Raw genomic sequence first — 25,034 nt, 5'->3', positions numbered from 1 at the left:
ATATTCTAGACATATTTATTTGTAGACTTACTTTGTTTGTCACCCGTTTTTACCTATTTCTGTTGGCCATGGTCCAGGACAAGCTAGAAATAGCCCAAACTGAGTTTTACGATCGAGATTGGCTAGTGGAATACCAAGGAAGATTATGAGACAAGATCAAAACTGACTTTCTGCAACAGTTACGTTGAAACCTGAGCGATCCCAAATACCTGTTGGAAGTCATTGGTGGCTGACCACCAGTTCTCCCCATGGCTTAGCAGTTTATCTCAATAAGCTGGGCAAAAAGGAGCTCCCTCCCTCCAGCAGAGCGTCCTGCCTCTACCTGCTCTTATCCTTATCTTGAGAATGTCTCTGGGCCAGGAGGGCTGACCTTATCTAAAAGCTGTCACTAAATCAGACGCCCTATTCATCTTTTTTTTTTCCTAATTTTTTAAAAAATTTTTTTAGTGTAGGAGAAATATACTATGACTCAACCTCTACTGTAAGGTTGGTAGCCCTGAAAACTCTTTGATCAATGTAGCATGCCTATTCATCTTTAGTTTGACTCTTGGCACAGTTCTGCTGAGAACACTTGTGCTAGGGACTCCGCTCTAGGACCCTACTGCCACAGACTATGTCCTGTGATAGAACCATGCCACTTAATGCAAATTTTCACCGAAAGCTGTCTTCTGGAGGGCTGCCTCTCATGCTCATGGGCCGCCAAAGCTCTCTCTTGTCTCATCTGCCTCTTTCCCCTCTCGACCAGTTCTCCCTCTCAAGAGGCAGAGAGGGAAGGTAGACCCCCCCCACCCCAAACACCAGTACACATAATTAAGTATTGGTGTATTGCCCCTTTGAGCTTGCTGTAGAGGCTTCCCCAGAGGGGCTCTGGGCCACAAAACCCACACTGTCACAAAGTTGTTACTGAGCTTATGCCAGAGTCAGGTTCCTGATTCCTCACATCTCGTCTAACCTTTACATTTTAACTTAAGCTTCTGTTTAGAAATGCTCGCACACTGGGTTGTGCGTGGTCAGTCAGGAAAGCAGAAAACCCAGCTGGAGCAGGACAGATGTGTCTTCTGGGCAGAGGTGGCCTCTACCCGCCTGGTTGGAAGTCACTGGGTCAGAGTAAAGGTCCCAAGGTCCGGAGCTGGACGAGCCCTTGGCATATTGTGCTTCCCCCCTGCTTCCCCGCTTAACCACTCTCTGTGGGTGCTGAGCACAAAGCAGAGCTTGGAGGAGTGAAGGCCAGGGTCACTGGCTTCATACCCCACCCTGCCCGCTCCTAACTTTATTCTTTGTCTCTGCTTTTCTATTCGATGATTGTCCAGACAAGAGTGTGTTCGCAGTCTGAGTGAAGAATGTTGACTTTACAAATGGAGAAGGGCTTGTAAAAAAGCAGAACAGAAAGCCCAAGTGGATTGGTAGTTTCAAAATTATTTTCCTTGTAAGGAAAGTATAGGAGTCAGGACAATGGTCGAATAAGGGGTTAACTAGCATCATGTTACTTTATTTTATGTCAGCTTAAGCTGAAGAGAGCCTCATTATCTTGGCAATTAAAACTTGCCTGTTTGGAAAAGTTAGCTGTTAGCTTGTTAATTTTTCAATACTAAAATCTTAAAAAAAATTATGTTGAATCCAGGATCCCATTCATGCCAGGCAAGTCTTTCACCACTGAGATGTATTCCCTCCAGCCCCCTTCCATCCTGAGTCCTGTATGCTCTCTGAGTCGCTCTGCTCGGGTTTCGGTGCAGGTGAAAATTCAAGGGTCAAATGAGATAAGGACGTTTGCACGGAGCCGAGAGAACAAAGTGCTGGCTGAGCCAGGCTCTATGCTGCCAGCAAAGGGACGTGAACTTTGGTGTCGACGCCTCTTGCTCTGCTGCCAGCTCTCAGCACTAACGCTGTTGACTAGGCATCTACCCCAGAATCTTCACCCCCTTTCCCTAAATGCAGCTGCTTAAAACTGAGCCTGTATTCTCGTTCGGGAGTGGTTCTTCCCATTATTTGCTTTGAGAACGGCCCACCATAACATAGCTTGTCAAGGCAGGGAATGTCTTTCAGTTGCTTTTCCCTCACATCCAACAGCCCCTAAAGATATATTCACTCCTTTCAAAACGCATCCAACATTTTCCTCTTCAGCATTTCCTCTTCTGCCCTCTTTTATCTCATCCCTGGCCCTTTATATGTTCTTGTCCACCTCTCCTCAAGCCTCCTTAGAAGGACAAAGTGACCTTTCTATAAATAAATATATTCTAACCATCGTCTGGAGGGACCCTGCTCAGGACCATTTTCTGCAGGAAGTGCACACGCTGAAATCTGATTTCACCTGCTCTGTTTAGTTTGGTAGCTCCATCCTCTTCCTGCCCCAACCTAGCTAGTATCTCCCCTCCCTGCATTCCCTTGCCACCCCAGGTTAAGTACTTCTGTTTCTAAGATCGAGCTGCTCAATATTTGTTGAATAAATAAATAAATTAAAAAAAACCACTGTAAGGGTGTTCCCAACATGTAAATTCTAAACTCATTTAGCTGAAATTATTATTATTTTTTTGGGGGGGTCCCACTGTGTTTGGGGAGGGTAGTCGTGGGTGTGCAGGATTCTGCGTTTTGACAGTTTCAGAATGATGTTCATATAGTAGATCCAGAGGATACACTCTGAGAAGTCTTGATCAGTGCTGTGAAGGATAACTGTATTTTTTAGAGGCTATGTCAAAAAGCCTCCCCAGAAAGGAAGTCAAGTACTATTTATCTAGGTCAGTGGCTGAACTCAGAACACGTTGTTGAGTGAATGATGAAGCTATAGGGAGATATATGCAAGAAGAGAACGGAATCAGCCATTTCGCCGCATAGATCTTGGCCGCTCTCTCTTCTAAAAGAATTTCCAAGCCAATAAATACTCTTGGACGAATTTTCTAAGAGAAATCGTAGTGGACTACATTTCCCATGATGCCAAGCCAGCCTCACGCAGGCCCACTTGGAAGCAGGCATCTGCTTCCTGAAACCGACGGATCACTTGCTGGTGTCCCGCCCCTCTCCCTGCGGGCTGTCCTGATCACCCCGAGCGTACCCCGGTGCACTGCCAGTGTGTGCTTGGTGCCGGCTAGACTCATGGCTCTGCCGCTGAGGTTCGACGGGCGTGTGGTCCTGGTCACCGGCGCCGGGGGAGGTAAGCCTCGCGCCGGGCCCACTGTCCCGATGACAGGGCTGCGGCGTGCAGCTGCGAGATGCGGAGCTGGTGGTGGATCGGGACGGACCCGGGCGGGCCGAGCACGTAGGGGCACCGGGCGCACCGGGACATTGACCGTGCAGGCAGGTGCTCCGGAGTCCCCAGCTGGGATGGAGCGTCCAAGGCCCACGACTTTCCCAGGGGAGATGTCAGCAGGGTAGCCGGGTGCACAACTGGGTAAAAGTTCGTCCTCTCTCGTGTGTGGGCGTGTGGGCATGGACTGTGAGTTCTGCTGCCTTTGGACGCTTAGGCCTCTGTCAAGTCACACATGGGCTTAAAAAGACTTTTTGGGCCTGGCCTTCCTCCCAAGGGATTGAGATGCCAGCCCCTTGACTTTGTCGGTCGTTTAGTGTTTGTTTTCCTCTGCCTTGTGATTCAGGTTCTTGAGAGGGCCACATACCAAAGTTCACCTGAATTGTGGCAAAGGTCGCAAACTCAAATGTGTGAAAGGGCGAGGGATGATACAGGGATATTGGGAGAGGAGAGAAGAGAACTTGAGAGCAAAGGTATTTCTGAAGTGAGTCAGGCGGTGGAAAAGCTGCCAATCTTTTATTTCAAATTAGGAGAATTGTAATTGAAGCAATGCTAAGTTTAAAGGACAGGAAATTAAACAACTGTACGTAGATAGATGTTTTGCAGTGATATTTCTCCATTAGTTTCACACCAGTGAGTGGCCTCTAACCTCCATGAATAGGGCATCGACTTAAACCTTTGATCTCTTATCCTTATAGGTAAAGGGGCTCTTTTGCACCAGTTGTTATTAAAGAGATGGGGGTCCCATCTAGCCCAAGCTGGCTTTAAACTCCTGAGCTTCCTCCCTCCATCTCCCAGGGGCTGTCATTACCCATGTCTGCTACCAACACTGGGAAAAGTCAGATTAATTTATCCATTTTGGTTCATTTGCATATGTATATATCAGTTTACTCCAAATATAAATTTCCTGCCAAGCTTCTCCATTTAGCAACTAAGATTGAAAAAAAAAAGTTAGAGACGTTTAAGCCAGGCAAGTATCTTCTCGCTGGTCAGTTCCCCAAAGCTCGTCTCTGCTTGCCAGTCTCACATATTTAGAGTTCAAATGATCTGAAGCTGGCAGTTGGATATTCAAGGTTCAGCACAGGTTATAGAAATCACTAGATGTTTTAGAACACTAAAGAATTTAGCAGAAGCATTTGCGTTTCAAGTGGGGTTTTGGAAGTCATCCCTTTGATCTGTCATTGGATTTCTGTCATGGTCTAAGTAGCCTAGGACATCAGGGACCTGAAGTGTGGAAGCTGCTGTCCAAGGATTAGGAGACCAGATCAAGAAGTTACTTCTTCAGGCCTGGGTTTTTTTTTTTTTTTAAATATGAGGATGTTTCAGGAGAAGCAGCTTCTTAGCAGCACATGCTGGAGCACTGGTAATGTGGTATCTGTGTCATTTCTCTCTCTCTCTCTCTCTTTTCAGACAGGTTTTATCTGTGTAGCTTTGGAACCTGTTCTGGACCGCACTCTGTAGACCAGGCTAGCCCTGAACTCACAGCCTCCCAGAGTGCTGGGATTAAAGGCCTGCGCCACCACCGCCCGGCTGTCATTTCTACTTTTTAAGTTTCATGAAAATCCACCTAGTGATGGTCTCCAGTTCACACTTGGCATTGAGCAACTGGGGAGGATGCTAGAGAGTGATAGGGCAAACAGGCCAGCAAATGCGGCTCCAACTTTTCTACCTTTTGCAGTCAGAAAGAGGGTTGAGAGGACGTTGAGAGTACTAGCAAAGATGCCATCTGCTATTGTAACCAACTGATGACTTGTTAGTTTAAAATGGAGATCAAGTTTCATGAACTAAAATAATTATGCTAATATTTTGCAACTTTTTTTTCTCTTTGTTTTGTTTCTGATTAGGACTGGGCCGAGCTTATGCCCTGGCTTTTGCAGAAAGAGGAGCGTTTGTGGTTGGTAAGTTGTCTGTTAAATTAGTAGCTGCCAGCAAAAACACAGTTTTCACGGGTGCCTTTTGTCCTCCTAGTGAATAATTAATTATGGTTTAACTTCATAGTTTTTACTTCTGTCAGAGAATTTTTTAGTTTAAGGCTAATTTTTTCCTTTTTAAAGGTTGCTTATTTATCTATTTTTATTTATTTTAAGCCCTGGCTTGCTGAGATTACAGATTTTCACCGTCTTGCCTGGCTTAACTCACTTTCTAAAGTAAAGTACTTTTATAGACTTTCTCACTTAAAAGAATTGATAAAGAGGCAGAAGCATTGACTCTTGGCTTTAGTCTCATGAGCTGCAACTTTAAAAAAAAATACTCATTTTTATTTTATGTTTATTTGTGTTTTGCCTGTATGTATGCCTGTGTGATGGTGTCAGATCCTAGAGTTATAGACAGCTGTTAGCTGCCATGTGGGTGCTGGGAATTGAACCTGGGTCCTCTAGAAGAGCAGTTGGTTCTCTAAACCACTGAGCCATCCCAATGACTGTTACTTTTTGAGGTAGAAGCTCATCTCTTGACAAGAGATTAAAGGAGAAGCCCTTGGTAAAATTAAGAAATAAATAAGCAAACAGTCTGCCCCAAACCCCCAGAACAACAAACCAAACACACAAAATTGTACAGATATCACCCACCCCCACATCACAAATCTTATTTCATAAATAATTTCCCAGCGGGCAGACTTGGGTTCTACAGTCAGGCTCTCTCTCAGAGTATCAAAGGAAGTGAACGGCAGTGATGTAAGCGTGTGTGTCAGCTCTTGCTTTCCTATAACCTTTGAATATGTTAAGTTCAGACGATGAGTATTGGATTTCAAAGAAGAGATGAGATATACAAGGACAATATGTCTGTTTGTTCTCTTATTGCCTGTGGGTGGTTATTGGGCTATTGCGATATGTCCTAGCCGAAAGTTCGAGGAAGCAGAATTAAAATATTTGCTAAATGTGGCAGAAAGATAGTTTTAGTTAGGTGTTAATTGGCAGGATTCAGTCTTTTTGAAGCGACAGACAGACATGCAGGATTCAGTTTTTGTGAAACTACAGACAGACAGACAGACACACACATTACACATAAAGTTTGAGACAATCCTTTGTAGCCAAGTCTGTCCTGGAATTTGTTACTAACCCTGACTGGTATTCAACTTGCAGTCTTTCTGCCTCAACTTCCCAAATGCTGGGATTGCAGGTGTGCACCATCACACCAAGCTCGATACAGTGTCCCTTTCTAATGGCCACTCACCTTTTCTCATCTGTGACTTTCCTCGAAACTTCATGGGCCACCAAGGCATTTTGTTCCTCCCTAATCAGCACCGTGTTCTTCTTTAGCATTAAAAAAATGTGTGGGTACCTTGCTTCAAGGCCTCACGGCTGCACCGTACACTGATAACCTTTTTGTTCATTGTTAGGGTTCAGCTTATCTTGTTCTTAGAAGACTTGTCGTATATCCCGTCATTGGCTCAGAGGACAGTAAGAAGTGTAAGACCTCAAGAAATAAAGTAGCTTGTCTCCCATCTAAATCATCTTATGCTAGATTATAATGAGTTCACAGTTTTACGTTGGAGTGGCTTGTTGGGATAGGCGGATACTCCATCCTTCTATGACCATTCAACTGTTCCTGTACTGTGATCCCAGATGACAGATCAGCTCTTACTTAGAGGGGACACAAGGCTTTGTGCCGGATAGTTTTATAGTTGTCAGAAGCTAAAGTCATCTGACAGGAGGGAACCTCAATTAAGAAAATTAAGGTCCATAAGACCTGGCTGTAGGGCATTTTCTAGCTCTCGGGAGGCAGAGACAGGCAGATCTCTGTGAGTTAAAGGCTAGTCTGGTCTACAGAGTGAGTTCTAAGACAGGCTCCAAAGCTCCAGAGAAACCCTGTCTTGAAAAAAAAAAGCAAACTGAGCAAGCCAAGCCATGATGAGATCAAACCAGTAAGCAGCACCCCTCCATGGCCTCTGCCTCAGCTCCTGCCTCTGGGTTCCCTCCAGGTTGTTTGAGTTCCTGTGCTGACTTCTTTGCTGATGAACTTTGTTGTGAAAGTAAGCTAAATCAACCCTTCCCCTCCCTTCTTGCTTTTGGTCACGGTGTTTCATCACAGTTGTAGAAACCCTAAGACATGCTGGAGCTATGTGGTGGTTGGCTCCAGGAACCCCGCCTCAGAGGTGCTGTGGTCCTTCCACTCCTACTTCCGTGACCAAACCCCTGAGCCGTTCCTGACGCTGAGGGCATCATTTAAGATAGGTTCTAATTTCATGACAATACAAATGCTATGCTTTATATTCCACAAAATAAAGTGTTGTAGAATATTTAAATTTTTATATTTAAATATTTAAATTAATATATAAGATTTTCTTCTGTTTTAACTAAGATATAAGCTTCGTTGTAAACCTTGTACCAAGCCCCATGCTACCTGTAATCCAGTGCATGGGATTGCCACTTTAACAGCCCAAATTTGGTTTTGCACATTTTCGTAAAACTTTGCGCACGTCCGAGGCAGGTGCAGGGAACTGAGCAGGAGACAGCTGCACCCAGTTCTCTGAGCTGTGCTGTAACTGGAAAGCATGACCATACAAGTCAGAGTCAGGGCTTCTAGCAGGAACTGCAGTTGACAAGTCAGAAAGTTTTGTTCTCTTGAACTGAGGAAGTGGCCTCTTGGACAAATCAAGCTACACTTTTACGGACTAAGATGGGCGTGACCTCTCTCTGCTGTGCTTATCCAACCACGGGCAAACCACCTCTTACATTCCTGTGGGCCACAGTTGGAGCGTTCCAACCCTTGTGCGATCCTGGCAGATGGAAAGTCAGTCCATGAGGCAAATCCACTGACTGACCTTGAAACCAGGTGAACTCTTCATCTACTACTTAGGTACACGATCCCTTTGTGCCTACTTCCCTCAGTCTGTAGTATTAAATGTGTAACTTGTATGGAAAATTTAAGGCCTTCGCAGAAGGTATAGGAACACTGAGTTACACCTTAGTATCAAGTATACATTGTGTGTCTGAGCTGTACTGAATTCATAAGTCAACATGAAATCTTGTAAAAGGATTAATTTTAAAAAGTTAAAGTGTGTGTGTGTGTGTGTGTGTGTGTTCTATGGTGCATGTGTGGAAGTCTGAGGACAACTTTCAGGAGTTGGTTCTCTCCTTCTCCATCACTGGTGGATCTAAGGGGTTAAACTCAGGCCATTAGGCATGGCACCATGCGAGCTTGTCACCAGCTTGAGCTGAGATCTTGCTTACTTGGTGGTATTGGGGGGACTTGTCTTCCTCCAGCCCCTACCACTACAGCAGCAGTCTTCGTTCTTGTGTTGACGAGAAAGAATTCGGAGAGCGGTGGGTAAGGCAAGCATCCAGACTGTTTCTAACAGTGATAAAGTAAAATAGCACTCTTTTGAAAAATCATTTATCATATGTGTTATGGGTGTTTTGTCTGCGTATGTTTCATTCACCATGTGTGTACCTTATCCTCAGGGACTACAGCTGCAGAGGGTTCTGGAACTGACATGTATGGGACTGCTGGGAGTCAAACTTGGGTCCTCTGGAAGAACAAGCATTGTGGTCTTAACCATCCAGCGATCTCCTCTGCTCTGAAATTGTACTCGAGGCTGGAGTGGACTGAGTGTGGCGATGTTTCTGCCTCTTCGTGGGGTCTGAACATATACATACTAGTCTTCCATTCTCTCCCGTGGCTCTAGTAGGGGCAGTCTGGAGGGGTTGGTCCAATTCCTGGAATTGGGTAGGGGTTTTATGAAGACCCATTCACGCACGATTTCTTGTTATTAGAGGTCTGAGGTGTAAGGACATGTATGAGAGTTTCATTACCCAAAGTTTATCTCAGAATGGCAAAGGTGTACTGCATCTGCCTTGTGGGTGCCAGTAGGTACCGGTTGAGACCATTGATGTTTTCTCAGAGCTGGTGGGCAACCTTGGCAGCAGAACGTCTATTTCTCATTACTTTTTCTTTTCCATGTACATTAGCCCACAGATTCTACATGGGAACCCTTACATGAGGAGGCAGCCCAGTGCCCTATTTAAAACACATGTCTCTTCTAGATACTTAGAGAAAAATGTCTGCTTTAGGCGGCAGCATTCTCCGCGCGTGAGAACACAGTGCTTTGTTTGCTAACCAAGAATGCAAGTGGAACTTACAGAACATGAGAGGCTGAAGAAGCCCATGTGGATCCAGCCTATAATGAATGAACACCGTTTGCCGACTCCTCCCTAGATGTTCCCATGAGCATCACCAACCCAGTTATGTGAGAAAACCTCTGAGTCACCTCACAATGCCTCTCTCTTTCCAGTTCAAGGAAATCTTAACAAACTTAGTAGACTTAGCGTCAGTTGGAGCCATGTGTTTATCCTACAGGTATTTATTGGTGCCTGTTATGAAGACAGCGCCATCTGCTCAATAGAGCATCATAGTGGGAGCTGTGTAGGATTTAGGGTCCTTATGTAGGGTTTTAGGGTCCCTACTTTGTCTTTTTCCATTTTTAAAAACTTGCTGTGTAGCTCAGGTTGACCTTGAACTTGTCAACGTCCTGCCTTAGCCTCATTCCTGTCGGGATTATAGTCATGTGCCCCAATGCATGGTGGTCCCCTTTAGGAAGCTTCGGCTGAAGTAAGAAGGCAGAAGAAGAATACATGATAATATTATATTTGAAAAGATTATAAATAATGATAGGAGTGAAGAAATCGGGATAGAAAATGTTAAAGGAGGATTTTGAGGAGAGACCTCCTAGGAGTGGATTGTGAAGGACAGACCTGGGATTCAAGACTTTCTGCCAGAGATGCCGGCTGGTGTGGAGGCCCTGGGATGGGGGCGGGTTTGGTGTGTTTTAAAGTTAGCAAGGGGGTCAGTGTGGCTGGAATTGGTGGGGCCACTGAGAGCATAGAGTTAGCTTGAGGCTGGACACACAAAGCAGTTGACTTCTGACCTGATTCAGATGGTGAAAGCTTGCAGAGTGGGCGTGGAGGAGCAACGCGAGTGACCTGGTTAGGGGATTAATGCTTTGTTCCGGGTGCTCATCTTGGACCAGATGCCACAGACCAAGAGTGGGAAGGACGTGGAGAGGCAGGATGACTGGGCACATGGGTTGGTTGTTTTTGCATATACTTTGTAATTTTTTAAAATGAAAATAAACAAGTATAAACAAGGAGACTAGCCAGAACCTATGTTCTTTAAGGCTTCGTGTGGTAAAATTTGGTCCCAATTGTGTGTGTGTGTGTGTATTAAGATGGTGAGGTCTGGTCTCACAGTGGTGTTTTGAGGGTTGTGAGGTGGGACCTTTGGAGATTAGGTTCCAGTGGACCTTCTGTGCACTGCCTCCATGAAATCTGTTGTGAGGAAAGAGAAGAGCCAGGGAGCGGGAGAAATGCGGGTTCCACCTATTGTCATGCGGTGTTAACTAACTCTGTCGTTCCCTCCCTCCCTGACCCCCCCATGCATACAGGTCACCCTCAGGTACCACTCATCAGGCGTTCTTATGGGCTTGGAGAACACTTGCTTAGGCTAGCTAGCCAGCAAGCTCCAGCTGTCTTCCCGGCTCTGCTTCCCCAGCCCTGGGATTGAGTGCACCACCATCCACAGTTCTTTCTTGTGGATTCTGGGGATCAAACTCAGGGCTTCATGCTTGCAAGGCAAGTAATCTACTGACTGAGCTATATCCCAAGCTCTGGATCTCTTTCCCTTCTTGGAGACAAGATCTCACGTAACTCAGGCTGACCTTGAACCATAGGTTAAAGATCTTGAACTGATCTTCCTGCCTCCTCATCCCATGTGCTGAAATTACAAATGTGTGTCTTCTTGTCTGGTTTTTGTGGTACAGGTACTCCAGAACCCAGGGCTTTGTGCATGCTAGCAAGCATTGTGCGAATCAAGCTATAGTCCCAGCCTCTAAACCTCTTGTTTCTAGCTAAATAGTATGCTTTAGGTAATAAGTTTTGGTAATGAAAAGCATACCATAAATCCACGCCGGAAGTGTTAGTGGTCTAGAAAGGATGGTCAGAATGGAGGTTGAACTCTGGGTGTATTCTGAAGGTAGGTAGGGTGAGGTTTGTTGAGTGGTTATGTGTGCATTGTAAGGGGAAGGAAAGTTAAGGATGATTCCAAGGTTTTTGAGTTGAGCATCTGAAAAACTAAATGTGTCCATTTCCCAAGTCAGGGGGGAATGGCGGAGGAGCGGACTGGCAGGCAGGAGACATTTCTGTTAGATTTGCGGTAGGCAGTGGGAGCAGCGTTCTGAGTTGGAGGCCAGGGCTATGTTGAAAAACTTACTTCCTTTCTTTGTTTTCCTCTTTCTCTGTCACTGCCACTCATAGCCCAGGCTGGCCTGGAATTCAGTCATTGGTCAAGGATAGCCTTCAACTCTTTATCCACCTACCTTTACCTCTTGAGTGACCAATCTCCATTACACATCCACTCTTGGTCTCTGACAGTTCAGTTCCTAAAGAAAAAACCAGAATGTTAGATTTAGTATTAAATCAGCTGGTGCTGTTCCTCTGCCGTCCTCTGATATGTGATCTGAGCATCCCCCCTGTGTAGGTAGTATTTAAAGCCAGGGCTGGTTAGACACTGGGTACAGATAGAACAGGAAAAGGGGTCCAAGGATTAGTCTTCGTCTTTCTTTTCCAGTTTTCTTCTCCTTTAAGGAAATGCTGGCCTCCTTGGTGAGGCAGAGATAATCAGTTACAGGGATTGCTAAAGCTTGACAGACGGTCGTGAAACTGAGTCCCAGCTGTGTTGAGGTGTGGCTCTTTGATGAGGATTAAGTCAGGAAAGCCACGTCCTCGCTCCTGAGAGGACATCTACACGGACTAGGGTTGCAGAAGCTCTCCCTTGGGCTTCCAGTCCTTTTGTCATCTGGCACTATTAAGGAAATAGAGAAGTGCCAGAGGAGCCGGGGAAGTTCACACGCAGTTTGCTTCTCCAGTGGTGTGAGGTGCGGAGCTGCTCCCGGAATGCCAGGGACGGTGCAGTTTTCCCACTGGTGCTCATTTGCTGTCTGATGAGACAGGCTCTACCCCAACCTCCCAGAATTTATGTTTTTACTTCATCCCAGGCCCTTTCCCCCTGAATCTTGAGCATTGCCTTTAGGCCCTGAACCCCATCCTATGAGAGATGTCGTTTGTACTTTACTATAGCCTAAGTGTTATCTTAGGGCCAGGCCAATCATGACTCCCACAGGCATTGTGTTTACCTCAGTCCTTCTCCCTAGACCCTTACCTTGAGCATTGTCTCTAAGTTCAGTCCCCTGGGTACAGCAAAGCGTGCATGGAAGCTCTTTGCAAAATATATGTGACTTCATCTATAAGATGGATTTCTGTTGACTTAGAGACAATGGCCAAAGGAAAATGATATGGACCAGACTCTTGGAAGTCCTGATCCAGCTTTGGTTACAATAAAACCCAGTTGAGTTCACTTTTACCTCCCTCTGATGTTTTTTTTCCCTGCTTGCTGTAAAGTCTGCAGGGAACCCCACAGAGAACAGTCCAGTCAAGTTTGAGGCTTGGTCATTCTAATCCACTAGAACTGCTGCTGCTGGTGGTGGTGGGAATCCTGTTTAGTAGCTACCTAGCCTGTAGTGTTTGTTCTGAGTAGCACAAGTAGCAAGGGCCAAGTCAGATAGCTAGTTCAGGATTTTACTTTCTGAGTGGCTCTTCACTTCTGAACCCTTGAGCATTCAGATACATTTGTAGCCATTCTATAAAAGACTCCTCCTGAGCCAAGACACAGGACTTCCAGTCTTTCTATCAGACTTTGGAAACAATATGATAGCCAGCCCCAATTTCCCTTGGTTCCCTGGCAGCTATGTAGCTTAAGATAAAACTCAACAAGGTCTTCAGCAACCACTGTTATGCCTTGTAGAAGTTGTTTTTCTTGAATGTAAAAAAAAAATCACACACACACACACACACACACACACGTATAACATACACAACACAAATATAATACCTTGTTAATTTTTCTTTTCTCTTTTGAAACAGGTATTGTTGTCAAGTAACTTAGTCTGCCCTTGAACCTCTAATTGTCTTGCCTCCACTCTTAAGTGCTGGGCTTACATTTATGTTTTTAAAAATGTTTTTGGAGGCCAGTGGGATTGCTCATAAGGTTAGACCCTGGCAAAGAAGCCTGGTGACCGAGTTCCTCCCCCAGGACCTATGTAGTGGAAGGAAAGATCTTTCCTTTCAGCCTTCATATGAGTTCCATGGCACCTGTGTGGTCCCCAAATAACATATGTTTAGAAATTCTTTTTGGTAGTTATCAGGACATAAATATAAACTGGTTAAAAAAATCCATTGGGACCAAGCTGTTGTAAAGTTAATGAAATGCCTCTTTTGGGATGTGGGAGATGCTAGGGATTATATTTGAGGCTTTCGGCCTGCTGCATGCACCTGCTGTATGCACATGCTCTGTTTCCTTCTGACCTCCATCCCCAGTGGAATGAAATGACCTTTCTCTTTGTGCTGGGAATTGAACTTAGAATTTATGCATGCTGGGGAAGTGCTTTTCCACTGAGCTATATCCCCAACCCCAAAGTAATTCTTTCTAAAACAAAATTTCAAATCATATTATCATTATTATTGGTGTATGTGTGTGCATGGAGGGTAGGGTGTGCATGCCATAATGTACATGCGACATCATGTAACATTCAGAGGACAGCTTGTAGGAGTCAGTTCTCTCCTTTCCTCATGAAAGTCCAGGGTTGGTAAGAATCTTCTTTACCCATTGCGTCATCTAGCTGGCTTCCATCTCCACTGACAAAAACTGGATATGACTTGGAGACAGATCCATGGAATGTTATGAGTGTGAATATGTGCACATTATGTAGTACTCTTTAAATTAAACCAGTATTACTTTTAGTAGGTGGGTGGAGAGTTAGAAGAAACTGCTATGTAAACTATATATAAACTATAGTGGGGAGAGCCTGTGATTAGTGAAAATACTGAAGTGAGCCTAGATTCCATGGCGTCTTCAGCGTTGACTAAGGAATGGTGGGAAACTAGTACAGATTTGAGCAAGGTACTGAGACACCATAACAGTGCCTTGGGAAGCTGACTCAGCAGCAGTGTAGAGGTCTTAAGATGGCAATCACCTCTGGACAGCTGCAGCGAGCTAGGCATGGAGTGATACAGAAGGAAGAAAAGGGACATAGGGACTTCTCAGCACACCCGGCAGTTCACTGCAGACCCAAGGGTTAGAGCGCGAAGCCCCTGGCCTGGCCCTGCATCTAAACTGGGAACTAAGAGTCCCGAAAAAATTGAAGGCCAGGGTCTGTGCTTTTCTGAAGAGGGAGAGGTTGAGGAAGAGTGTTGGAAGTCTTAGTGAGATGGAAAAGGGGCCCTGAGGGAAGTGAGTCTGTTTGGTTTGCATGGTTTATGCAGATTAAAGGTGAGCAGGTCCTGGAGAGGTGGCAAAGCTGGTAAAAATGCTTGCTGTATAAGCCTGAGGACCTGAGTTAGAATCCTAGAAGTCACGACAAAAGAAAATGCTGGATGTCATGGTCTAGGTTGCCGTAATTTCAGCCCTTTGAAAGCTCAGTGACCAGCCAGCCTAATCAGCCAGAGAAACCCTATCCCGAAACAAACAAAACAAAACAAAACAAACAAAAAAAAATGAAAAAATGTATTTGAGAAACATATCCCAAACAAAGTGTGGGGAGCTAAGCAGGCAAAGCGGTGTAGGGCCTGAGAATGAAGTGTGAGGTCAGCAGTGCTCAGAGAAACGTGAAGTTACAACAGTGGCTGGCGCTTGTGAATTCTTCAGAGCTACAGCCATGGCACGGGCAGCACTGCGGGAAGTGGGGATTCTCTGTGTGCAGCTCTCAGATAATTTGGCTCTTTTAATTTATTCACCTGTGTAGCTAATTGTGGAATACTGTGTGTGTGTGAGTACGTGTGTTTGTGATTATGTGAGTGTGTATATGTATGTGTGTGTGTATGCGATTGTATGAGTGTGTGTGTGAGTACGTGTGTGTGATTGTGTGAGTGTGTGTATGTAAGTACGTGTGTGTGATTGTGTGAGTGTGTATATGTATGTGTGTGTGTATGTGATTGTGTGAGTGTGTGTATGTAAGTACGTGTGTGTGATTGTGTGAGTGTGTGTATGTGAGTATGTGTGTGTATGTATGTGAATGTGTGCTTGTGATTGTGTGAGTGTGTGTATGTATGTGTGTGTGATTGTGTGAGTGTGTGTATGTGAGGTGTGTTGTCCATGTGTATTTAGAATTCCCTGGATCCGTGAATTTTCAATACAGCCATTGTTTATTGAAACTCTGAGAGCAGATTTTTAGGAGCACCAACCCCTAACCCAACTAAAGCAAACAGAACGAAACAGTCCTTAGGGGACTGCTCAGCTAGAGACCTTCCAGGGTGTGAGCTGATGTTTTTGGTAGGATCTGCCACAGCCCAGGCTAGTCTAGAATTCACTGCTCAGCGGAGGATGACTGTGACGCTGTTGGTCCTCTGCTTCCCACGTGCACGGATTACAAGCACATGCTGGGACCCAGGCTCCTGAAAGGGAATTTTAAAGGGAGAAGTGACAAATATATCACACTGTAGAAACTTGTGATGGATCCAGCTGAGAACGCTAGCCTCGGCTCTCATGATCTACCCACGCATGCCTTTAACCTGAGGGGAGTGGCTGTTTTAGCCTCTCTGTGTCTTCCTCAAGTGACCACGCTTGATTTTCTTAGTAGAAATGAGTCTTCCTTTTAAGGCCAAGTAGCTTGGGTGTGACTAAGGAGCACAATAGGGAGTCTGGTTCTGGACTAAAATTTGCTTATGCTAGTCTGAGTTAAGGTATAAACTGTTTTAATCACTGAACACAGGAGAAATTATTATTGCGAAGTCTTAGAGAACTGTGGACCTTAAATGCCTTAGTGTATAATTGTTAAAGGATGGGAAACATACATAAATATGAACTGCTTGGTTTGTTACTACTGCATCTGGAACTTTGACCATACATTGGAGAGGCAGCCTTGGTACATAGCATGGGTACCGAAAATTCTCTTCATGTTTGATTACAAATAAACTTGTAAATTATTGCTTTCTCAGCCATTCAGCATTTGAATAGGGTGTTTCTAGGTCCCAGCATTGAGACTTGGTAATGGAGTGAATTTGATAGTTTAGTTTTCTAATGTAAAGATCTACTGACTAACCGTTCCAGTATTTTTAGCAATGTGTCCTTTTCCCCTGCATTATCCAACCTTCAGTGTTTGTGTCTGAGTGCACTTTCTAACTTCTCCACTTGGGGGCAGTGTTTCATTACACTGAAATGCTGCTTTCGTCAATTTGGTCTTGGAAGTTCTTGTGCTATTTTATTTTTTAAAAAGGAAGAAAGGGAAGGGGAAGTAATGTAATTATATTTTAATTAAAAATGTAAAATTATTTAAAAAGAGTCATTAAAACTCTTGCCTGTCTTTAAATTTTGATTGTTTTTAAGTAGTTGTTTTCTGTCATTTGATTAATTGCATGGAAATGAACAATTAATAGAATTTGAATTTTGAATAATCATCCCTCTTTCCATGTCTCGAGGGTAATGTAAACCTGTTTATTATTTGTGTCTTTACAGAGAGTTTTTATTTTCAACAAGACTGGTAATATTACTAGATTAGGAAAACATCTCTGCCTAAATTTGGAAAACTCATTTCTTTAAAAAAGAAAAAAAGAACTGAAAACATATTTGCTGTGGTGGTTTTAGTGTGCTAAGTGTTTGCTTTTCTCTCTCTCTCCTTTTATCACCTCACTTCAGTTAAAAAGGATGTTTTTCCTCAGAAAAAAGCCCCTCATCAATATTGAAAAACATAATTGTAGTATGTAAGCTCTCACCTTTGTAATTAGTACTTTATTAGGTTATACTGAAATCGTGTGGCAGCCATAAAGAAGTGACATTCACAATGCAGTCTTCACCACAAACACCTTTCTTCCCCCCAGCAAACGTCATATTTTTATTGATGATTTGGGAATTTCACATCATGCACTCTGATCACACTCACTTCCCAGTCCTCCCAGGTCAGACCCCATACCCCCTTGTGACCTCCTTTCCCAGAAGAAGAAGAGGAAGAGGAGAAAAAGAAAAGTCCAGTTTGTATTTCCCTATACTCACTGGAGCATGGTCAGACTCCCAGTGGCCAGCCCCTAAAGAAAGCAGAGTGCTTCCCCACTGCTCCCTTCTAGGAGCTGTCTGCTCCAAATGCTCCAAATGTTTTCCTTACATTCTGTTTTTCTGAGTTACTTGGCATTGATCTGTATGTATCATTAGTGCTTGCATGTTATTTTTAATTCTGTGTAGTTGAGTTTGTCATCTGTCCCTAGTACTCGGTTACTCTGGCCTGGATAAGTACTTCACACTAAACCTTCTGTTATTTACTTAACTTTCAGGAAGTCAGAAACTCCCAGGCTGAGCCCCATCTCCTGCCTTAGGTGTCCTGCTATAGATTTTCTCTGAGGATAGTCCGTGTATCATTGAAGACAGTAGTTGTATTTTTGAGTGTATGGAGATTTTGTGTGTTAAGAAAGTTAAGTAAGGTAAACAAGGTAACTGTTTACCCTGCATAACTGAAACTTTAGGCCGATTAAAATCCCCTATTAAAATCTCCCTGGAACCATCTGTGTAGTCTGAGGCTAGGAATCTGACTCTTCCAAAAGCCACCTGTAAGGGGGACTGTTTAGTGTTTGTCCCTTCCTGGTTGTCGTACCTCGCCCAGCAGAACGTCAGCGTTCACCATCGTCATCCATTTCCTTGCCATGGACGCTGGGTTTCTTCTGTATCTTAGTTGCCGTGAATGCTACAGTGCTAGGGACATCTGGTGCTTTTTCTTTTGATTTTAGTTCTTTTGGCGAAATTCTTTTATTTTGTTAGCTCATTTTACTTGTGCATATTCATATTGAGTGTGCTGTTTTCACGTATGCATACAGCGTGAATCATATCTAACCTCCGCTCTTTTTCCATATTTGCTCCCCTCCTCCCTTCTCTTTCCCTAACCATTAGGTTATTCTTAGGCCCACTTCTTTGTTTGTTCTCAAGCTTCCCGAAACCTCTGCACTGTTTTCTTGTATATTTACTCCTGAAGTGATTTTTTTCACACCCCTCCCTCAAAGTCCCTCTTTATGTTTCTTTTTCAAAGAGGTTGTCATATCCCTTTCTATTCCCAAAGAGGAAAAACATAGTGAAAGTAAAGAATTCATGATCTGAGCCAGGGTTTAAGTATTTGCTGTTCATATCTGTGTTGGAAACTTTGTTTTCTTGGTGTTGGAGATGAATCTGGGACTTGCACATGTAAGGGGAGCACCGCATAGTGTAGCTGCGTCCCAGCCAAGAGGCCTCTTTTAATCACACACATTTACCTTGTACTTGGTAAGATTGGTGATAACAGAGCTGGGGAAGTGGGCAGGTGATTGAAGAGATGCACCAATAATTTGGATTTTGTATCTAATATACTTGGAAGATGTGAAAAAATGAACTGTTTGCTTGTTTTTGCATTGCAGTGAATGACTTAGGAGGAGACTTCAAGGGAGTCGGTAAAGGCTCCTCAGCCGCAGACAAAGTCGTGGAAGAAATAAGAAGGAGAGGCGGGAAGGCAGTGGCCAGTTACGGTATGTGACAAGCGTGTACTGTCAGCTTTCCTTCTGCTGATGAAAATTGCTCACGCTAGTCATCTCTGAGACATAACTCAGCATTACACTGTAACTATGAAGTTAGAGTCTACCTATCTACCAGCCTTTTGGGAACATACTTTATATCATATGTGAGAAATCTCTAAACTGTTAATGCAGATAATTTCATCAGCGGTTGTGATACTTAGATTGCTGTGTTCTTCCAGAAGTAAAGATCTCGCATGTCTCCACGGCGTCATCTTTCATTCTCCCTAGCACTGCTTTAAAGGCTGCTCAGTCGCTGTGCCAAGTGGGGAGCAGCCTTTGCTGGGTCTGCTGCCTTGTTCTGTTGTGCGGAAGCCATTGCTACCGAATGTCACTGTAGCCTTGCAAAACCTCAGGTGTCAACTTAAATATAGTACCACATGGAAACCCTGCAAGTACAACTTTCCCATTTTGATTTGTTATTCTCGTGGTGCTGGAGAGGACTTTGTGGAACAGATTTGCTTGTCAAGCTTGTGGCTGCTGCCTTCTCTGGAAGCGGCTTGTATAGTCTGACTTCAATTTGACAGCTTGCCGGGAAGGAAGCAGGATTTGATCCTTGCTATTTGAGGGAGTAATGAGATGCTAATGAGATGTTTCCTCTCTTTCGTCCCCCCACCTTGGTGATTTAGATTTTTCTTTAAACTCTAGCACCTTAAAAACGCACAGTGTGGTCTGCGTCAGCCAAGACAGCAGCCCCGCCAGGTTCTCGGAGCACTAAGGCTTTCCAGGGAAGCTCAGCAGCCATGGGAAGAACTGGGTGGCGAGGCTCAGGAAGCTGCCAGCGACCGCTGGAGCTGGTGCAGCCCTTGTAGGCTCGCTGGGATGAGTCCTCAGTCTCACCTGGGAAGTCTGCCTTTGCAGCCATCTAGATGGTGACTTTGGTGACCAGAAAATATGAGCCCCAAGAGTCCACAGCCTAAAACTTGTGGAGAGCTAACATGGTGTCAGAGGTAGAACATTTCATAACTGACCTCACCAGACAGAGTGTGGTCAGTTCTGAACAGGCCCAGTACAAATTATATCTGAACTTACCTTCAGGTGTGAGTGTAAGGTGAATTCACAGGACACGTGAATAAATGTTTTGTGTACAGTTGGTTTAAACCCCAAGATAGATCATTATGTGTAGGCAAATCCTCCAAAATGTGAGAAAAAAGTGCTTCTGGTACCAATCGTTTTGGAAAATGGCTACATAAATATATAGCCATTTTACATATACATATATACCCATTTACATGTACATATATAGCCGTTTTGCACATACACACATATATATATCCACTTTACATATACATATATAGCTACATGTACATATATGCTTTTACAAATCAAATATGTGCCTCCATCTTTCTCAAGTTTTCATTTGTTATTAAGGTGAAATGCCTGTATAGTTATGTAAAATTAAATATAAACTCAGTTAAACTAAGTATTTACCTGCTATGCTGGCCACACTTTTGAGCATTTTTGAACACTTAGTAGCCACGTATAATTATTGTACAAGGGCATTTTCAACTTCATAGGAAGTTTAAAAATTTAATTAACATGTTATCACTCCATACTCCTTCCCTTTTCCATAAGCAGTCTTATTGGGCAGTATTGCTGTAGTTATTGCAAGCATCTTTTGTTCATCCAGTCTACCCTGATTTTGCTGGTTAATGAACTGTCTGTCATAAACATTTCCTTGGTAATACTAGACTCTGTGTTGATTGCTTTGTGCCTTTTTTTGGGTTTAATTCTGTTTGGTGATAGCATCAGCTTTGCGCTCTGAGCCACCGAAAGTGATTTGTGGGAAAACTATTGATGTTTTGTCCTCATTGCTCTTCTCAGATTCGGTTGAAGAAGGAGAGAAGCTCGTGAAGACAGCACTGGATGCTTTTGGCAGAATAGGTGAGGTTTCCTGGCTGTTGTGGTTTCTGTAAGTTCCATTTCTGTTGTGGTGGTTAAAAACTGCCAGGAAAAACAACTTAGGGGAGAAAGGGATTTATTTTGTCTTGCGGGCCTTGGCTACAGCCCATCATTGTGAGGAAGTCAAGACAGGGCTTAAATACCAGGCGTGGCGGCAGTGGTTGGCAGCGGGGAAGTGAGTGTGTGCATGCTACTTACGCTGTGCTCAGCTCCATTTCCCGTGCACAGTTCAGAAAACCCGGCCTAAGGAACGGTGCCACCCGTAGTGGCCCAGGTCTTCACATTTCAGTTAGTCTAATTAAGATAGTCTTCCACAGGCTTGCCCCTAGGTGAACTCAATGTAGACAATCTTTCAGTGAGACTTTCTTCCTGGTGATTATAGGTTGGGTGAATTGACAATGAAAGTTAGCTGTTACATAGCCTTATAAAGCATTTTCTAGCTTCCTAATACAATATTTTTGAATTGACATTTGTTTATCAAACAAATCTCTCTTGCTAATTACATTTTTGGGTTTGTCTTATAATTCAAATATTTTATTTAACCTGTTTTATTTCATAATAGGTGAGGTACATAATAATATATATATATATATATATATATATGTTTAGCTTTTTATTTTTTGCACCTTAAATGATTAAAAAGTTTTATGAGCATGAAATCTTTGCCCTTTTTAATCATAATTCAATTAAGTCTTAAATACTTTTTTGAGATAAATCAGTATTTTGGCAATAATGGACCTGGTGCATTCTTTTTAATAATTATGTTCATAAGATTTGATAGCATATGAATTTACAAGAAATATATATAAGTGTCTTAGGGTTTCTGTTACTGTGATGAACACCATGAACAAAAAGCAAGCTGGAGAGGAAAGGATTTATGTGGCTTACACTTCTGTATCACCAGCCGTCATCAAAGGAAGTCGAGACAGGAACTCAAATAGGTCAGGAACCTGGAGGCAGGAGCTGATGCAGCAGCCCTGGAAGAGTACTACTGATTGACTTGCTCCCCATGGCTTTCTTAGCCTAGTTTCTTATAGAACCCAGGCCCAGGGATGGTACAACCTACAATGGGCCATCAATCACTAATTAAAGAAATGTCCCACAGGCTTGCCTATAGCCAGATCTTGGGAGGCACTTGCTTTCTTTTCCTTCCTTCCTTCCTTCCTTCCTTCCTTCCTTCCTTCCTTCCTTCCTTCCTTCCTTCCTTCCTTTCTTTTTGGTTTCTCGAGACAGGGTTCTCTGTAGCTTCGGAGCCCGTCCTGGAACTAGCTCTTGTAGACCAGGCTGGCCTTGAACTCACAAAGATCCACCTGCCTCTGCCTCCCGAGTGCTGGGATTAAAGGTGCGCACCACCACCGCTCATCTCGGGAGGCATTTTCTTAATTGGGCTCCCATCTCAGATTTAGTTTGTGTCAAGTTGACATAAAACTACCTAGCACAATCAGGCTCTTCATTCTAGAAGTGTGCTCTTGGCCCTTCCTCTCTAGAACCTCCTCCTCGTTTAGCCCCACACATTCTTACTAAAATGAATGGATCGCTAAAGGGAAAGGAAACTGTGTTTTCAGTCTGGGATGGCACTTCTTTTTGTCACTTGAGTGTGCCCCTCCCTTGTTGAGTCTAACACACTTGTTCTAGTTTGGTTAGGTCGCGTCATAAGAGCCATTGTCAGGTGCTGTTTGACAGGGACAGACACTGCAGAGTGTGAAGACAGAGGATGGGGACAGCCAAGGATTCCAGTGGTTCAAAGCTTTCCTTGCTTTGGATAGTAAACTTACGAAGACTTCAAATAGACATTCGTTTCTGACTTCAGTGGTTGTCTTTTTTTTTTTCTTCTCTTTTTTTGGGGGGGGGGGATTCCTTTTTTTTTTTTTTTTGAGACAAGGTCTCATGTAGTACAGGTTATCCTCAGACTTGCTGTGTAGCTGAGGCTGGCTTTCATCTCAAGAGCCTCTTGCCCTCACCTCTCAAGTGATTGGATTGCAGGCCTGAATCCTGGTGCTTGCTTCAGTGACTTCCTGAACTTTTGATCTTTTCTCTGTTGAGGAGCAAGGAGAGAACTATTACCTTTCCGAGTGGACTTGAAATTAAGTGCAAGATGGCTTATACTTGATTCTGAGTCTTCAGAACTCAAGAGGGTGTAGCTAGCTCTCTGAGTGAAGGATTTTGGTAGAAGAAAGGAAATTTAGATCTTTATGCCTGACAGGAAGGTACGACATGATGATTGTGTTCTTTGCGGTTAGTCGTTTTTGCTATAGCTATGAAGTTTCGTTTTGGCCGTATTCTTGTTGTGTTTAGTTTTCTTGGGGGGTGGGCTTTAAAAATCAGTTTTTAAAATAAATGTGAGTTGTAAGCAGGTGCAAATTAATATGATTGCTTTTGTTTATGTAACTTTGCCCTTTCCTATATTGTAGATATTGTGGTCAACAATGCTGGGTGAGTTTTTAATCTTCATTTTACACACCATTGTATTCATCACTGTATATTTTCCCTTTTACTCTGACCATACGTATTATCAATATTTTAGAATCCTGAGGGACCGTTCCTTCTCCAGGATAAGTGATGAAGACTGGGGTAAGCTGTTTCTCATGCTTCTGTGGAATGTAACTATACATTTTGTCTTTTTAATATTTAATGTATTTATATAGCTAAGGAAATACTTTCCATTTGCTGCTGTTAATATAAATGAATTTAGTCTATTGACAATGATTTTTATAGTTAGAAGTATCATATTTTTAAACATTTGTTAAAAAAATAGGTAAGTAATTTGCAGAAGTTACGGAAAACAGTTTTGTTTCCTGCAGTGTTTCTCCTTTTCTCTCCCTAAGAGGTTGTCAACTTCTTCTTTTCTTTTCTTTTCTTTTCTTTTTTTAAAAGTATGTTTTATATAGCTGTCCTCTCACCCCCCCCCCCCAGGAGTAGAGCAGGATTTGGAAGCGCCCAGGGCACTACACATTAAAATCAAAGGTGTTAGGAGGGTAGGGCAAAACCTAGAAGCTTATCTGAAGTTTCTAATAGGAAATATTTTTCATTTTTTCTTCCCGTGTTACCAAGGTTGAGTTGATACAATGATGAAATCACATTTGTAGTTTATTTTTCTTCTGTTTGTGTTTGTTGTTGTTTTCATCAGCCATCACAGGTAAACAAATCGGGGATGAGACAGTGGCTGGCTTAGCAGCTAAGCCGGGGTGATCCCATCATTGCTAAGAGTTCTGGCGCTTGAACTTTTGGAAGAGGCACGGATGCTGTCCTTGTACCCAGCATTAAGCAAAGGGAAGCTTTTAGTCCCTTTCCCTTGGGAAAGGAAGCCGAGAAAGAGAAGATTGACTAGAAAGTGGGGCTTTTCCGTCTAACTGAAGAGATTCCACCCTACTCAGTCTCCCAACCCGTCACCCCCTTCTCTAGTCTTGGTTTTGCATTTGCCTTCCCTTTCATCTTTATTTGTATGAAAACATTTTTTGGGGTTCTAGAGTGAACCCAAATAGGTAAGAATGGTCAAAAACGAGACAACACTCAATCTAGAGTTGTTTCTCTAAAGTGTTCCCAAGTGGTTGATTCACTGGATTTAAGTCGTTGAAAGTAGACCCCTCTAACTCATTTGAAAATCATGGCAAAAGTGGAGATAACAGTGAGTATTTTATAAATATTCCCTGATGCTGAGCAGTGTGGTCTAACTATGTTTTGTTATTTCGCGTACAAGTTATATATGTAAAATTCATGGATATTATTTAGTTAGATATTTACTTTTAATGCAAGTGTATTATTAGTTCATGTGAATTTGTGTGTGGGTAGGTATGCATATACATTTATATGCCAGAGACAGTGCTGGGTTATCATCTTCAGAAATGCCACCTACCTCCTTTGAGCCAGGGCCTCTCATTGGTCTGGAGCACAGAGTTAGGCTAGATTGACTGGTTAGGAAGGCCCAGGACCTTCTTCACCTCCCTACACTGGAACTGCACACATTTACCACCATGCCTAACTTCTCCCATGACTTCTGGGGCTCTCACTCAGGTTCTCATGCATATGTGACAGCACTTCAGCTGAGCTGAATTCCTGCACGTGCTTATTTAAGGGAGGGTGGTCAGAATTTGCTTTGGTACGTTTGTGTTGCCTGGTACACATTCAGGTAGAGATGTAGAAAAACCAACTGAACTGTCTCCCTGCCGTCAGAGGTTATAGTAACAGATTTTTATGTTGAATGGGAATTAATTAAATACAGCATCATGTTTAGCTATATACAAGGATTACGATAATTTTATAAGTTATAGGAAAAGTTTATAGGTATGGGTATGAATTACTGATTGGTTGTATAATTTTGACAAAAG

The 25,034-nt window shown here is 43.4% G+C and overlaps 1 protein-coding gene and 1 non-coding gene across 2 annotated transcripts in view; one reads left to right on the top strand and one right to left on the bottom strand.

Annotated features, from left to right (window-relative positions):
• Nucleotides 1-444: 444 nt before the first annotated feature.
• LOC125390681 (small nucleolar RNA U109) lies at nt 445-527 on the bottom strand. The gene has a single exon (XR_007228851.1). It is a non-coding gene; the product is annotated as a small nucleolar RNA U109 (small nucleolar RNA).
• Nucleotides 528-2,985: 2,458 nt separating this feature from the next.
• Hsd17b4 (hydroxysteroid 17-beta dehydrogenase 4) overlaps nt 2,986-25,034 on the top strand; it is a 78,170-nt gene continuing 56,121 nt past the window's right edge. The window contains exons 1-6 of the mRNA XM_087896065.1: nt 2,986-3,145; nt 5,083-5,136; nt 18,655-18,762; nt 20,632-20,691; nt 23,121-23,142; nt 23,234-23,280. Of these exons, the coding sequence (XP_087752191.1) occupies nt 3,088-3,145; nt 5,083-5,136; nt 18,655-18,762; nt 20,632-20,691; nt 23,121-23,142; nt 23,234-23,280 (349 nt within the window). The 5' untranslated portion in view covers nt 2,986-3,087. The remainder of the gene's footprint in view (nt 3,146-5,082; nt 5,137-18,654; nt 18,763-20,631; nt 20,692-23,120; nt 23,143-23,233; nt 23,281-25,034) is intronic.

The sequence above is a fragment of the Myodes glareolus genome, chromosome 13 (assembly GCF_982192425.1).
Source record: "Myodes glareolus chromosome 13, mMyoGla1.1, whole genome shotgun sequence".
Taxonomy (NCBI): Eukaryota; Metazoa; Chordata; class Mammalia; order Rodentia; family Cricetidae; genus Myodes; species Myodes glareolus.
This window is presented reverse-complemented; position numbering and strand designations above follow the sequence as displayed.